At 35.8% G+C, this 17,636-nt stretch overlaps 1 protein-coding gene across 6 annotated transcripts in view; it reads right to left on the reverse strand.

Moving 5' to 3' along the window:
• Positions 1-17,140, reverse strand: part of LOC135686370 (serine/threonine-protein kinase DCLK1) — a 36,420-nt gene extending 19,280 nt beyond the window's left edge. For 4 of the 6 annotated variants that reach the window (XM_089108780.1, XM_089108778.1, XM_065202585.2 and 1 more), the window contains exons 1-9: positions 16,219-17,138; positions 15,139-15,388; positions 13,841-13,940; positions 8,430-8,540; positions 8,146-8,192; positions 7,570-7,591; positions 7,299-7,330; positions 6,285-6,340; positions 5,395-5,435 (exon numbers count right to left, since the gene is read on the reverse strand). In XM_089108780.1, coding sequence (XP_088964906.1) covers positions 5,395-5,435; positions 6,285-6,340; positions 7,299-7,330; positions 7,570-7,591; positions 8,146-8,192; positions 8,430-8,540; positions 13,841-13,940; positions 15,139-15,388; positions 16,219-16,649 — 1,090 coding nt within the window. In that variant the 5' untranslated portion in view covers positions 16,650-17,138. Of the gene's footprint in view, positions 1-5,394; positions 5,436-6,284; positions 6,341-7,298; positions 7,331-7,569; positions 7,592-8,145; positions 8,193-8,429; positions 8,541-13,840; positions 13,941-15,138; positions 15,389-16,218 lie in introns of all 6 variants that reach the window. The other 2 variants (XM_065202583.2, XM_065202584.2) reach the window with 2 other exon arrangements.
• Positions 17,141-17,636: the final 496 nt, after the last annotated feature.

Here is a 17,636-nt window from a genome sequence, read left to right on the forward strand (position 1 = left end):
TAGACTTTGAGTTAGGTCTCTTATAAAAAAGCGCGTAATATATACAGTGTACATGGCTTGCAAACTCACACTTGTCTCCGATCTTGTCTTTCATTGCTCTGCAAAATTCGCTGCTTTCTTTTAACGATCTCAGAGTTAGATGAGACCTAAAGTGCGTCTATTAAGCACGGGACAGTCGTTAAAGGGGGCAATGTATAAATCATGCATGAGTATATTTATACCGAGAATACCGAGGTCTTTCCGAAAAAGAAAGCGCGGTGTGCATTTATTGTTGATTCTGAACCAAACCACACGCTACAATGGCAACTAAATATGAAAAAGCCACGACTGACTTAGGAAATGAAGATGGAGGAGCTGAAAAATAATTTGGATCGAGAACATAAAATCGCAGTATCAACACTACCCCCACTTCAACAATACAAACTAAAGTGAGCCTCATTTTTTCCAGTTTCAAGGAAACACTGAAACACAATTTCAGTCTCGTTATTTATATGACAATATATTTTCTAATGGCTTAACGAGGAAGAATTTTTAATTTACTTTACTTATACTTCTTGTAAAACTCTTCTTAAATGTCTTTATGTTTACCCCCTACCCATCTCTCTCTTCGGCCATGCAACGAAATACTAAAATAAACCGCCAATGAGTGTGTACAAAAATTTTCTCCAAATGATATCAGATCCAGGTGCAACAAGAATACTGCTTTAGAACAGTAAGAAACGGCCATTTCACGGAAAAGTGGAAATCGCAAAATAGAAAGTATTAACTTAATCGTTTAGTTCATGCAATGCCTCTAGGTTGGCAATATTTGTAACTCATGTGATATTCGATTTCAAGAGACGAACCAATCCAACACTTGTTGATATAATAGTGGCCAGTATCTGCTTAACCCTTTGCTATGTGCAGAACTGAATAGTTGTTGATACAAACATTACAACGAAAAAAGTAATAAACTCACATTGGAAATCTGACTAACAAACAGTCGAAGTCTTGATGAAAAGGTTACTGCAGCTTTCATTAATTTTACATGTTCTGATGTTTACGTGCATAGCAGATAATGTGCTTATTGACGAAGGTTGAAACAAAAGATATAAAACAAGGAAAGTGTCGGTGTTGGCACCTTAGCTTCTTGTAAAACCAGCAACCGAAGAGTCCACACAAAACTGATGTGCAAACTTTTGTTGAAACAAACAAACGTTCTAATTCTCGATCAATATGGAAGATTTATTCATTCTCGGATGTGTCTCGACAATCGACAAATGACGCAGGCTGATCCTGAATATTCGTAATGTGTCTGACTTACCGTGTTGATGTGTCATATATCCCACAAAAACCACTCGACACAACCAGTTTGTTAATTGTTAAAATTTTAGAATTTTAAGGGTTTGAACTATCGGAGACGATAAACAGGCTTCGTGTATGTTCACACGTGAATGGAACGCACAGATTGCAGAAAATGGCTAATCCTTCCTCCAGCTTCTTGACTCTGGAGCGGAACGGACCGGTTTCAAAAAGTGACAGCACTGAAAATTTGGCTTAAGATGAATACGTAACAGAATAGGATAAATTTCGTGAACATCTACATGACGTTAACCAAACGAAAGCAAGACACCCAACCTAGACCAAAAAACAGGAGCGTTGCCACAAGGAGGTGGCTGTAGGTGGTTGTGCTCCCCTTAATTTTTCACGAGTTAGCTGGTAAACGCTCAGTTGGTCCCAAAAATCGTTGGCTTTTTTAGGAGGTAAACTTTTCTCCATCATTGTCTTAATCGGTAAAATGAGCACTTGATGACCAGTATTCCTTTTATTTGGAAAGTCAAGCTACACCAATGACAAATCCAGCCCCCTCCCCTCCCACTGCTCTGCAAATCAAAAGGGCTTGTTTGAAGGATCTTTTGCCAAACAAAATGAATGCAGAAATATGTTGGAAGGTGGGAATATAACTGTTTATGAGCTTGATTTCGCTAGCAAATCTTTGGCAGCAAGATGTTTCATTTGTATTTAAAGAATCATACCACTGTGAGTCAATTGTTAAGACGTTTTTAGACTCTTTCACCCAGTTTTTGAATCTATGCATTGTATTGAAAAATTTCACGAATTTTTAAAATGAAAATAATCGTCAGCCGAATCACAACGCCCGCCAACCCAAATAAAATTTTAACAAACCATTTTATAATATAAAACATTAACTGGCTGTAATCATACTAATATATAAGCTATTTTTCCAAAAAGGACTCACTGTTCGAATACTTAGAAAGCCGATTTAGGTTGGAATTTTATTGTGAAAATGTGAAAAAATATCAACTTGTCGACAAGAAATATTCCGTTGACATGACGTGGTTTTCCCTTATACAAACAAACTATTAATTGCCAAGTAAGTTTTAGAAGGAAGTTTTATGGTTTGAGAATTCCTTTAGAAGCGTTTAATTTTACACAATAATAATGTGAAAACTAGCGTTTTGATTAATGATTGAAATTGAATGTCTTTAATAAACAGATTTTAGAGACATAAAATTAGAGACCTTTATGTGTTAATATTGAAAAGAATAACGAAGGGTATCTGTTACTAACGAATTTTGCAACTTAGACAATAATATGATTTTACTTCAACATTACATAAAGTTTCATAACATACAATGAATTTATCTTGAGTTATGTCTCCTAATCCAAACTCAATGTTATGAATAACTTAATAACCATTTTAAACGTTTATCAATAACGTTTAGCTTTTGATTATCTCATTTATTCAAGGAGATTAATAATTTCAAAGATAAATTGTAATTCTTAATTTAAGTTTATGTCACATGACATATTAAAGGAAGGTACGCAAACGAACTTTAACAAATTCAATTTAATTAAAATGGTCTTAATTTAACTAAGAGATAAACTGGCTATCAATTCTAGCTTTAACTTCAAAGCCCTTTTTTGAAGAAAGCATTTAGAGCTTTCTTACAGATTAAAACCACACTATACATATAGTTTTGAGATTATATTACTTATAAGAATTTAAGCAACATATTCATTATTGTTTAAAAATAATTGATATATTTATCATGTATACAAGAAAACAAATTCTATATTAGATGGATACAACCACCCAATCTGGAATTTACCCTGTATATTTTTAAAACCTTTAGGTATTTGATTTATCTTAAATCTTAATATATTTCATTTTTACAGTTTACGGCCGACAGAAGCCAGGATAAAAGTCTTCCTTGAAGATTGGCTTTATCTACGAGACGCATTACATCAGATTGTTTATGTATTTCAAATTCGTCAATTTGAAAGATTCTTTGTGGATCTGGCATTTACGGGATCTCTCTACATGGCTGCCGTGCTGGTCCCGCTATACTCTGGGCTTTTAGGAGAGTAAAGGCCTGCATCAAGAAAAGAGTGTATGCAATTTTAAATGTTATTGTCAACTTGTTTAAAATGGAATTTCCATTTCTGTTTCAGGGGCGCAGTGAAAATGGCAGATGGTTTTACAAAGTTTTCAAAACTTTAAAAATTTCATTTTCATTTTGACTAGCCCCCTTTCAGGTTTTAAAAATCTTGATAGAAAAATTCTAGCTTTGCACAGCCTAAAATAAAGGCCTCACTGCACCCCTGGGCGACTTATTATTAATTTGATTGAATTTATACTTTTAAATCACTAAAATCACATAGATTCATTTGATGTTTATGATATTATCGAAGATAATTCTTCACAAAATAAGCGTCCACTATTACTACTGGACTTTACAACAACCGTGATCAATGCCATCATTCCTTTTGCTCAACACCTTTTCGTGTTTAGATTCGATCACAGAATCATGATCGTCATCAAATGAAAATTCGAGCCTATTCTTTTCGAGGAGAGGCGATCTTGGCACGGGGGAAAGAGCATGACTATTCATAGCCTGATCACTCTCAGGCTTTTCTAGATATCCTATGAATTGTTCTTCGAGTTTCTCGAGAGCATCCTGCAAGTCGTTCGTAAGCCTTTTCAAATCTTTATTCTCTTGCTCGAGATGCAGCCTCGTAAATCGCTCTTGCAAATCATTAGCATCAAGAGTGGCGAACTCAGACTCAGGCAGACTAAGTGTTCTCTGGAGCTTTCTCCGACCCAGCGAACTAACAGAAAGGCGATCCTCTTCTACAGAATAGTTCATGGAGTTATTTTGAATTGGAAGAAAACGAGACGGTGTAATAGGCCTACTGCTGCCCGGCGTCTCGAACGGAGTTGTCGTCTCGCTAAAGGCTAAAGTTGATCGACTTTGATTCAGTGATGATAACACTGATTGATTAAGAGAATCAGCTGATTTAACTGATTCGTAATCACTTAGCCAAACTGTGCTATACATATCCATGGGCGGATTCGCTAGTTTGTTCTTCTTCCTACCACCACGGATCACCTTTTTGGCTGCAAGAAATTTATTGGGAATTCAAATTACACTTATATTTTTGCTTTATTTTAACTTTAGACAGTTTTACTTATTTTAGTTTTGGTAATTGTTTGTGCTACATTTAATCATTTTTACGAGTTTAAGCTCATCTTTTAAACTTTTTTCTTTATTTGATTTTCATCTTTAATGTTAAAAATCTCGTTTTCTGTCGATTCAGCTGGAGAATATTGAATTCATTTTAAGTTTTAAAAAAACCTTAGTTAATTTGGGTGATAAATTTGGAGATATTCTGCTTAACTATTTTTTAGTATTTTTTGAATTTGCGATGACTCTAATTATATTGACCAGTTTTTTGTCCTTCTTACGGCTTACTGCTTTCTACCTACTTTGATGCTTGTTCTGTTGCGATGGTTTATTTGACGATTAGCCACAAGCAGATGATCTAAACCATACTAAGGATGGTGAGCACGTGTGGATTAAAGTGTGGTTACACAATCAGACTTCAGAATAACAACTGATTCTTTGCACGTGCATCAAAACGAAAACCACCACAAAGCCAAAATTTTTTCCAACAAATTAATCTTTGCTCGGTGATTTTAAAGTATTTTCTGGGCCTAAAGAAAAAATGAAGTTCTTTCATGTATGTGACCTTCTGAACATCATCTCGACAATTTGAGGTTGAGTTTGTGATTCAATGCAACTTTGATTAAATATATTGTTCGTCCAACCACTGCATAACATTAAAAGCAGTTGCATTTTCCAGTATACGTTCACACATCTAGACAGGTCGGTTGAACAGGCGCCGCATAGGTGTGACAAAACTATGTTCAAAGACGATAACTTTCAAATCCTCGAATTAGAGCAGCAAAATAGAGGTCTTATCGACGATTGCCTGCTTGGAAAACAACAAATTGAGATATCAAAACTTTCTTGGTCCATAAAATGGACAACAACATAGAGTTTGGGTATGAATTTAAGAGCAAAAGATAGTAAAAAGGGGAAAACCTACCAGAGTCAGATGATTCCCTTTCAAAGACCGCAGTTGGATACCTATATGAAAAGGAAACTGCTTAATACAAAAAACATTTGTTTATCAGGGCTTAATTAACAACAGATTAAAAAGTTTAAACGTCTGAATGGTCAAACAACAGTGCATTTGACATAGTGACCTGTTCAGTCTAGGATAAAGCTGATTTGGAAATGTAGCTCGAAATCTTGAATAAAACTGTTTATGCATTTGAAAAGTTTTTTAGCTGATGGATTCTTTAAAAAATTGCTTTGCTTTGAGATGTTAGCTAAATGGGTAAAATGCCTGCCAAAAGAATTCCGAAAGTACAAATGATTTTGAAAAGTTTAATTCATTTCTTTCTTCGAACTACATTGATTTGTAAGTCTCAGCTTTTCCGTTGAGTCTCGCAGCTACAAACATGCTTAATATGGCCCTATTGGGTTGTTATAAGGGCAATGTTTTCATTAATTGTTTACTATCAAAATCGTCACTTTAGCTACAGGATATTTCAAGAGCTTCTGACAGGCGTTTAAATGTTTCTACTATGATAATTAATATTGTAAACGATCAGAAGCATGTATCCAAAAGACAGGTTAGAACTTTGTGGCCGAATACAATGAAATGACTCTTGGCACAAAAGACATTAGCACGTTGGACCCAATTTCCATCAAAAGTACCCAAGATTACATCAAATATACTATATTGCCTGGAAGGAAGTAATGTATTTACAAGACACATGCAGGAGCGGAAAAGCGTTGAGTTAAGCTATAATCATACGGGCAAAAATAAAACATAAATTCGAGGGACACAGAGAGCTTTGTCTCGTTGTTAGTAGTCGTCGAGGAGAATTCTAAACGACATATACAAAGGCATCAAAGAATGGAACTCACAATTCTTCCTTTCCAGCATCACCGTTCATCTGAAAATAAGTTTCCACATCATGAAACTAATGATGAAATTTGGTTACAAAAATATAGTAACGTAGGCTAACACAAGATTTAATTATTTCGGAAGGTAAATAAACCCACCCAAATGCTTCAAAGACTGATCCTTAACACTAGAATCAATTCGTTGCAAAAATTAAAAATCATCACTAATACTGCAAAAAACCACGAAATATGTATTTTTTATTTTTCATATTTTTCATTTGAAGTCACACCAGAATGACAGAAAAAGACAGAATTTAGCTTATATCGCCATGACATGTACAGTGGATAATTCTGATTCTATGATAAATCACAAAAAAGCTTAAAGAAGTATTTTTTACGAGGTCTGATTCCCAACTTAAACCTCTATTTCAGATATGTTTTAGATAGACATCGTGCCAGGTAACAGAGACATGACAGAGACTTTAATATTTGACGACAGCAAGAAGGCCTTAATTTGCCTACCCTCGGAATCAATGAGTTTTTCTTCAGTTTACTTTCAAGACTACTAATATGCAATATTTAAAACAGCTTTCAAAGAAATAGATAGAAATGTATTTTTACAAACTTATATTAAATTGCAAGAAAATAAATTATATAGAGTAAATGATGAATACACTGTAGTGCAACCTGCTCAATACGGTTAACCAAAATTTTCGTTATCGCTGTCATTTCTATACGCAAGTAACAAAAACACTTAACAGCTAAAGCAGTTAGATATTCATCTGGAAGTTGAACACACTTCCGTAGTACACAACTACTAAACGCATCATGGTTACAGGGCCCGCGTCACGAATTTGAAAGTGGGGGCTAAGGCCAGCAAAAGAAGGGGCCCAAGGCTTCTTTCCCATTTTACTGTAGCTTTAAAACTACTTGCTTCGCAAAAAAGTGGAGGGCATGGCCACCTCGCCCCTCCCCCCCCCCGGTGGTGCGGGCCCTGGGTAAGAAACAGTCAAACTATTTTATCAAAGAGCTGACCTTTTTGCTTCCGTTGACTTTCCCACGAGGAGCTACGAAAAATCAATAGAGCAATGATTGGGGGTCCAATTGATAAAAAGGCTTTAAGGGCCGTCAGAGTAAGAAATAGTGTCAAAATATCTGCAACATTGGATGTATCTTCGTTATGATGGAAAATGAAAAGAAAATTTATAGATATATACATATAGGAGTTGAAACGTACACATTTGTTAAAAACCATTACAAAATATTAAGAGGTTAAAAATCATATTCAAGAAATCAGAATACTCACATTTGGGGACTGAATTCATGAGCTAAAATAGAAACAACACGTATTGATCATTATAGGAAATATCCGTTGAATAAATAACAAATGGAAGGATTTTTCCAAGAAAATAGGTGTTTAATCAATAAATACCGGGGAAATGGCAGACTTGGTATTTTGACTGTCAGTTTAGATGCTGTTCTAATGAAATTTTATTAGAGTTAATTTTACGAGGGATGTCTTCTGGGGGAGCTTTTCTTTTTAAATTGAATGTATTCATTTGTTGATATTTTTCCCCTAGTAAGAAATTAATGACCATCAAAAGAAAAAAACCCAACATAGGGTTTATCTAGAAATCGATGCTTTCTGATTCGACGTACTTAAAAAGAAAAAAAAAATGAAATATAAGAGCAAAATTTGTAATCAAAAAATAGCAATTTCGGTGGTGTCCAACATCGTAGACATACTTGCCAAAATAAGAGTACATGTACTCTTTCGATAGGTAAATGAGAAAAACCACTTTTTCAAACAACTTCGTTTCTGGGAAAAAAATCCTGTGAAAATACAAAACTATTTAAATTGAATTAAATTGCCGTTTAATACCTTTGATCCTGGGCCAATACTTTTTGGTCTTGGACTTTTCCCCTTTCCTTTTAAAAGAAATATGTTAGAAAAATCACAGTCACGCACAATCGTATTTACATAGGCTTCGATGAATAAAAAGAATCTATTCAATTCAAAAAAGGTCAATTGATTAAATTCAGAATTAAACCGAAAATCATATCATTAAGCTTTTTCACAAATACCTAATAGTTAACTACCCAACCAGACTTCCTTAAAGAGTTAAGTCCCCCACACGATGACATTCCTTTCAAATATAAGCTTACCTTTCATGTTTTCGTTTTCGTCTCTGAATTTTCCCAAGCTTGATCGTAGTGAGTTGGATCGCTTGAGGTTACTGGGCCTTTTTAACTCTCTGTACGGGGTGATTCGATAGCCTGTAAACGACAGATATGGGATGATAACAAACATACGTAAGAAGGCTGCTATGAGTCTATCGTTCTCTAGTTCAGAAAATACATCACTGCGACATAATTACCGATGGACTATAGAAAAATTAAGGAATAGAATAGCTTCTGCTGAAATCTGATGCCGAGAGAGAACCACGTCGAATTGAACCGGAAAAATTTTCCTCCCTTCTCACAATATGGGGATCATTTTTCTTTTTTTGTCCTTCAAAAGAGAACAGAGGTACTTGAAATTTGAGTCTAGGTCACGCATAAAGAGGAAGGCTTCTGGAAGCAAACGTAATAGATTTGCCACACATTTAACACGCCCATCTCCCATTCATTGAAATAAAGGTTGTCACAAGACCCTGCTAAAGATGTGGCTGAAAAATGCTTTTGTAACATTATTAGAAAAAATATATACATTATTTATAAATCATATATACCAAAAACTCAAAAAGAAATGAACAGGTCCACCACGTAACGCTGGATCATGTACTCGCAAGTACAGTGCACTGCACTTGATTGAAAAGAATTTTGATTTGCTTTATAGGGCACTGAATCAACGTTTGCAGAGCAAAGTCCGTCGTGTTTTCGGGTATTTGATATAACCTTGGCTTGGCAATAAAACAAACCGCCCTTTGTTTGAAAGCAGTTTTCACTGAAAGCCCTTGGGTGTTAATAAGAAGTTACATTAAAAGCCGAGAGGCAAAGTTCCTTAGCAAGCTCAAGCCATGTTTATAAGCTTAAATCTGAACAGAAACTTTGTCATCAAGCACTAGAATATTACTAATACTAACATTTTCTAAATGCTTGCTGGGTTCTTCTGAAGGTTCGACTGAAATCTAACTAATCCCTTATTTTCACTCCGTGTAGAATGAAATAACAAATAAAGCCAATAAACTCATGCTTTACAACACCATGGAGAACTGCACGTGTATTTTGCGGAGGAAAAATGGAAACAAACCAATTGACGGACGCAAAATACTTTAAAACTATGGAATTATATGCATTTATTCTTAGCAATCCGCCTTATCTTGTCTTTACACCAGGGGTGTAGAGCTAGGGGGGGCTCAGGGGGGCTGAGCTCCCATTGTTCATGCCGAAAATTGGCAAATTTCTACTTTTGCTATTGTTTTTTGCAGCATTTTGTGCAGGAGCCCCCTTGTCATTTTGATAGCACTACACCACTGCTTTACACCAATGCTTAAGATTTCATCTTTGTGCTTTCGCCTACCCTTCATGATTGAGGCATTCTGACTAAAATGAGCAAATAACAACAAACCCATTTTTGAAACTGGAATGTTTTGATCTTAAAATTCAATCTAGCTTAAAATCACCGCTTTAAAGAAATATAAGGCGATAGCAGACATTCCTGTCCGGATAAGAGTCCCAGTGGTATTTTTTAAACATTTCTTAGATCTTTAATCCACTGAATAAGATACTCTAGATTCCTTTGATACCACAACTTCGTAGAAAGTTGCCCCGAAATTTTCAACGGCATTGTCATCTGCGCAAACGATGCAAAAACGCAAACAGAATAAGAAAATCAAAGGCAGAATCTCTAATCTGTTCATATAATCAATAAAAGATCAAATGCAGAGAAATTGAATGATTATGATTAAGCAGCGGGGCTTTTAATCAGTGTTATTCTAAAGCTTCACAAGGGCAACGTACACCAAATTTCAGGCACGCAATTGTGAATAAACGCTAAAATGGTTTGACAAGTTAAAAAAGAAGGTATTGACAATCGACTTTAGTGTATCTGCTGACAAGGCAAATAATTATAGTGGCACTCTGCAGTTAAGTAGGGTCAATAGACATAGGAAGCGGTCCAAAAGAGGGGGCAAATTTAGGAAAAAAGGGGCACCTGCATGAGTTGCAAAAAGATTCATTTCTGTTTCAGAAAATTGTGCCCCTTCTGGCCACAAGGTTGCTACCTTTATAGTAGAGCAAGAACGCGGTCTAGTCCTATAGCCCCTCAATATCTTCGCAATACCTTCAAAATTTGTGTAAAAATCATATCAAGGTGATGTTATTTGTTCTGGTAAGTCAGAACTAAAAGGTGTTTCCTCCGCAAGCATATTAAGTGCTAGCTTGATAGCTTATAATAATATCTAGAGGACTACACTCATTTGCAAATAAAATTATCAACGAACTGTTATATATTTTGCAGACTGGTGAATACAATCGCAAAGCGACAGTTTGCATTTTCGCTGACTACGGCTAAAGCTGTCCAACGTAAAACTGTTACTTTTATTGTCTTTTTTACTTACTAAATCTCAGCATATTACAGTTATTAGCATTTCAACGTCAAGAAAAACTTTGTCGGTATGTCAACGAATTGAAATGACACATATTTTGCCTTTTTTCTATATCCATTTAAAATGAGATGCACACTGCACATTTAAAATCATTCAAAATCACAGTATAAGCGCGCACTTCTTCTGAGACGCATTCCAGCCCTTTAAGAGTACTCTGAGAAGTACTTTAAGAAGATCAATCGTCAAAGATCAGATCATAAAAGTATCAAAGTCATTTAATCATACCTAGACCAGCTAGATAAATCTATGAATAAAATTTGTGAAGATGAGCATATGAGCAAATACTACGTATAGCATATAGAGTGCATCTAAGCTTTCTGGTCTAGCTACTTCTTGCTCAACTAAAAGAGTATTACTCAATCGGAAAGCTGTGGATGTGACTTCTTCTCAGAGCTATTGTATTTGTTCCTTCGTTAATGGCTGCAACAATAGATTGCTTTACTTCCTCAAATCGCTCCTCTGCCGCCCTGATTTCAGCTTCCGTAGCTGCATCAACAGCTCTTGAGTTATTCTTTTTGGCTGTTGACTCTTCAAAACGAATTTTTTCGCGTCTTACTGATTTTTGTGCTTTCTTTATTTGTGATGGCCTAGCAGGTTGGAATGTTTCTTCACGTGGGTTTGGCTTCTTAATTGCTGGGGTGTCTTCAGTTTCGGGCATCGGCTCTTTGTCAGATGGTTGAGCATATGATGACTTTATTGACTTCTCTCTTACTGGCTGTTCGACATCGCAAGGGTTTCTGTCTGATATATCAGGACTAGGCTGGGAGACTTTTCTAACGCTAACACCAGTTTTGGTTTTTGGTCTTTTAGTCTGTTCTGGAGTATCTACAGTTTCATTCACTCTTTTTGCTGCTGGAAGTTTATGTTCATCAACTGCTTTTTGCATAGCATTAATGGCCGTAACGGCAAGATACACTGCCTGGTATGTTCGCCTTCTTATTGACGGTACGTAATCATATGCAATATTCCAATCATAGCTCCAAGGGCCTATAAGATAAGTTCTTTCTGTCTCTAAACTATTCTACACTACATCTATCTGCAGCTGAACTGAAGTTAACAAGGTCAACAGTCTTTAAATAAGACTCAAACGGATCTAAATATCACTATCAACTACCTACAAACGACGAAACTACCGGACGAAATAAGATAGCATTTTTGTTGCAGTCCAAAATAACTTTGCTTCCTTCTAGCTTTTAAAATAAACTTTACTTCGATATAGAAACTAGAAAAATATTTCGTCCTAAAGTAGTAAACTATAAACTAAACCATTTAAATTTTTATTAACAGAAAAGCTAATGCTGACAATTTAATTCAAATACCTAGATTCATACTTGCAAAAGATTTTTTTCCATTCTAGATCATTTTAACACCTACTTAGCATTCAAATTTCAACCTATCTAAATAAAATAAACTGACAGGTTCTGCAATAAAAGTATATTTAGTGGATTTAAGAGTTTATATGCCTTTGGCAGCGTCTTTCTCGGCGATCGGGAGCTAACAGGGGGTGGGGTGGGGTGGGGTTGAATTAGACGAGTTACACAGCATGCCAACACTTAATTTATGTTCAGTGCAAATTTTGAAAGGGGTGATACACAGATTTAGATCCTTTGGATCGGCTTCAATTTTTGGAATAAAAAAAACAAATCCATATTAACATTTTTAAGCGACGAGTTTTACCTTAGCGCGTTTTCATGCAAAAGTTTTCAATAGCAATTATATTTGAAAAGAAATGCGTCTACAAGATAAGCTAAAAACCAAAAATATGCTTGATGTTTAGAATAAAAACGAACGCCGCAGATTAATGAGTTTATCTTATGTTGGTTGTGACGTAAATAACGGACAGCTGACGTGAGAATGAATCAGTGTGATTTGCACTAGACGATGACATGTCTATCGGCAGTTGTATAGAATATGGCGTTTCTTGTTCAAATCTCTTCGATAAGACACTGAGACTCCCTCTGGTTATCAGAAGACCTATTCGATATGTTCTGGAATCATTTTAGGTTGTATCTTGTTTAGATTTTAATAAACAAAGCATTAGGTTAACCCATCTATGAGGATTTTACGAGAATAATAATATTTCCAAGATTATGGGATATGACAAGATATGATTCTTTCAGGTTTGAAATATCTTGAGGTTTTGTTTTTAGGAAAACCTGATTGGAAAATAGCCTTTAAATGCTGTGCTTAAATAAGAGGGGCGGGCGCTTGATATTTTCATTGTGGTTATTTCTGGTGCTTTTACGTTAGTAAGGTAATGGGAATATAATTTTAGCAAAGCAACGCAAAACCGAGAGCAATTATGCTTTGAGGGGGAGGGGGGGGGGGTAAAGAAATAGAAAAAAACATTAGAAAGGGGTATAAAGGTTCATGGCTTCGGCAGGAAATGTATACTTGATAAGAGTATTGAAAGTAAATCAAGTTATTTTAGAATAATCGGACCTGTGTTGCGTATACAGATACCAGGAAATTAATACCTCGATCAATAATCGATATCGCTAGCAAATAGCAGTCTTCAGTCAATATTAGTTTCAAACCATAGGCAATACTATCAGGAAATCCGATATTACTGTCAAGGCACCGGTAATATAACGATGTATTCTGTATTGCTGTATTTTAATTAGTATCACAACCAGGCTCTCAATTTTGCTGTCCTGCACTCGGCTTTTTACCTTTATGTATACCTGATAATTCAAACTTGGCTAATTCCATCAATTTATTATTAACAGGCGCCGCGCCAAAGGTGGGCCACAACCAGACACTATGGCCAATCCACTTTCTACTCGATTGCTCTCTACATTGAAGTTTAAGGCTCCCCTTCTGTCTACATAAATACGAGAAACTTCTCTAGAAGGTATTTTAGACGTTTATAAACAACAATTTACATAGGACAGTAATCAAAATACGAGCTCATCTCACTCGCGTATATTCAAAACCAATGAAAAAATTTAGTGTGTGTTTACTTACTCTTTGTGTCCAGCTCAATCCCTTCTTCGGGAAACTTTTCATTCGAAGCAAATGCAATGAATACGGTGTCATCATCGAACAAATCCCGCAGATCACGGACCTATGAGAGAGGAAACATTTCAAATTAATTTCCTCATAGTATTATATCCTGTTATGCGGAACACGTGGGAGTGGTGATATCGATATAGAGGATATCAATTTTATCCTTGACAGTCACTATCAATGAAAATACTTTTGTGACCAATGAAATTTCGGGAATTTTTTATGCACAATAGGAAGTAGACTTATACAAAACCTGTGTGTAATTATGCATAGCCAACAACATAAAAGATCATTTTAAGATGACTTTTCTTATCAGAACTTCTCATTCTGACAAAGCCAATTTCTCTCCTAATCACAAACAATTATAACTTGCTTGCATAGACAGTGAACAACTTGTGTCCATTCAGAAGCCCAAAAATTCAATTTATAATCAGTTTGCCACCAGAATTGGAATTAAAAAAATCCATGGATGATCAAACCAAAAGCTACCTTAAAATATCTGAATTATAATTGGACAGTTCTTAAGCTCCTTAGCAAATATACAGCCTTCCTTCTATTTAGACAAGCACCTCCTTTTTACTTGTATCTTGAAAAACCAAGACCAAAAATTATTCCAGCCTTGCACATTAAAATCCCTGATTATATTACTACATTCAGTAAAGAGGGCAAATGAAGAAAAAGCCATATTTTTCGAGGTCATAGGTAGAAGTACAAAATCTATAGACTGAGCATTTCAATTCAATATGTACAGAACAGCTGGAACCTGGTAAGCAAGAGAATATTGGGACTTTTATGCAGCAACTATTCAAGAGAGGAAGCATATGGGTTATTCATTGCCCACTGGAATCAACAATATGTTTATGCTTGAATATCCTGACTTGTGGCCATACCACAAAGCATTTGAATCTAATCCATTGTAGTGATTCAAAAAATACACTTATGATTTTCTTTCAATGAGGCTTTTGCTAATCCAGGACTTAGGCTTTGAAGATTATATTAGGAAACAAAAGGGAATTTTGTTATTCATAAAATTTTATCATGCATTTCAAAGGCTATTGAAATCTTTAAGTTACCCAAAGAGATGAAAAAATATTTGGTAAGCTTCAAAAAATTCAGAAACTAAGTCACACTGACATGATGTTGACTTGATCATAACCATATGAAGCTTTCTTTGGTTTTATCTATTAAGAAAATACACACAAATTCACAGATCTGAAATATTTAACAACAGTTGACTTCTGGTGAACTGAACTTACAAGCTTTCCATCTACAGCATACAGTTTGTCTACTTTTCCAAGGCACCCTCTTGCTGATAAGTGATCTAGTACTTGATCATAGCTTACAGCTGTCTTTTGGTTTAACAGCATGGTGACTTTTTGCTGTGGTGGTTTCCCATTTTTGATAACTGTGACAAGTTTGGGTTTGATAAAGTCACGATGGTTGCCAATGTTTACTAGTGCATCTCTCTGAGTGTTTGCTTCCAGGCTTGTGAGGGCATTGGTGGACCTAAGGGGCAAACAAATTTGTTTTGCTTTTCTTACAAAGTGGTGGAAAATATTGTTTTTCAATGTCTTTAAAAGTCATTCGACATGTACATGCTTATTTTTACAACAGAAATGCCAAGCTGAAACATAACATAGGACATTTAAAATTAAGAATTAATGATGATTGTTTCATTAATTTGTTACTATACTATAAATATAACTATAACTGTGCTAAAGGCTAAGAGCCTGTCACAGATCTTTGGAGTGAGTTAACTCTGGACAGACCATTGTACTGACAGCCACTCATCATCACCTGGATGTCCAGTCAAAATAAAAAGTATCTAATTATTTTGAAAAGGGACAAACTTGGGTGTAGAAAGGCCTTGTAGAGGTAAGGAGCCTTAAAATGTCTATCAACGGCAGCCTGGTCTAAACAACCATTCTTTGTCTGCAGGTATTTTCCCATTGTAATCGGAAGATTAAAAGACCAACTGCTCCGATTCTCCTTCATAAATTTTTCATGAGTGTCAATAATAATTTTCGGTATCCTAAAGGTTAATGGGTATCCTGGAAATGTTTAAGGATAGGGTAAATAATGAATAACCAATTTACTTTTCCCAATCGATGTTTGACAATGAAAATGTTTCTTGAATTCCTACTAATGAACTGTCATATCAATTACCACCTTCGACCCAGCTTTTGGCACATTTAGAAAGCGCTACACACTTTCTCGTTAAAACGACAAAAGAAAAATTTCACTTTCATTGAATTTACATTTGCAATACGACAGAGGACAACAACTCTCTTATATTGCCTTCTTGAATTCCTTGGAAGGATTACTATATTTCTCACCTTGAAACATGCCTCTGTCTGTTCATCGACCAATTGTTGCTACTTTGCTTTCCGTACCCCTCGTCTAATGGACGAAATGTGTTTCCAGAGCAACAAACGTATGGTATACCATATTGTAGTTGAGATATATCCGTTATCAGGCTGCCATCCTCAGCGTTGAAAATGAAACGAACGGCACCTGTGGCTAAATCCAATTTTACTGAAAGTTCTGCTAACAGAGAATCGAACTCCTTGTATCTTTCTGGCGAAACAGCCAATTTCAATCCACCAAAATATTTATCACCATTTCTGTAAAAACGGATTTGTTTTGCACTAATGCTCTGATTACGCCGTATGAGAGAGGTTCTGCTGTTCGATCGCATGGAACTCGAGCGGGATAAATTAGATGTTGAGGTCGGCGTATATCGCCCTGAGTCTCTTGAAACATCCATGTTATAGCCGTTTTGGGTTTTTTACTTCTATTGGAGCAGTTCCCTTTTCTAATAAACAGACGGGATACCTTCAAAATTGTTTTTGAAAGCGCATTGCAAGAATTGGTCAGGCAGTCCGACTTACCGATAATGCTGTACTGGTTTACAAGTAAACTTCTTCAAATCTTTGAAATCGGGCAGTGTTTTCAACTCACAAGTATATGTCGTTCACTGTTGTGACATGTGTGGAATAAATAAAGACAATTCCTCAAACTGGCCTAGGCAGCAGTCTTTGCATTCCCTTCCACGGTGTTTTCTCTGGTGGGAGCATGACACGAACAAAGACCGTAATCGCTATAATTTCTTCCAATTGAAGAACCAGCAAATTGGTAAAACAACCCACCTGCAAAATGCCAAACCACCGACTAAAGGGCACAACCACAAGACAGGCAGGAGCGACTTGTAGTACGAATCAAATTATTTCGAATCAGAAGTCAAATCAATCTGAAATTTTGTAGTAGAGGATTGGAAACTACCGGAAGTGATCATGTGTTCCTCGGCAACCCGTAGTGGTGTTGTGGTCGTTGTTACAACAACTGAAAGTTCAGATTGTCCATTACAAAACTAAAAGTAAATATAGACGAACATGTTAATTCCCTTTTTTCTAAATTTTACTAAGTAGTAGAAAAATTTCAGGAATTAGATAATCATTTTGATGGCAACTGAATAAATTACACAAAAACATGTACGTTAAGAAGGATGTCAAAAACATAATTTCTATTGTAAAAAGGTTGATAAGCTTTTGGTACCGAAGGTAGGTGTTTAGAAAAATATTTTCTGCTTACTATTAGGCAATATCCAATGCTTCCACACTGAGAGTTTTGGGTTAAAAGCAGTGTCATTGCCACGGGGTGTCGGGGAACGACTCCAGACCCCAGGCTAGGAACGACATGTCCACCCCAGTTTTCCCAGAAGTCGATTCTCTAGTCTAATTCTTCGAAATCCCCT

The sequence above is a fragment of the Rhopilema esculentum genome, chromosome 6, assembly GCF_057945365.1.
Source record: "Rhopilema esculentum isolate cy_ngs chromosome 6, ASM5794536v1, whole genome shotgun sequence".
In the NCBI taxonomy this organism is placed as follows: Eukaryota; Metazoa; Cnidaria; class Scyphozoa; order Rhizostomeae; family Rhizostomatidae; genus Rhopilema; species Rhopilema esculentum.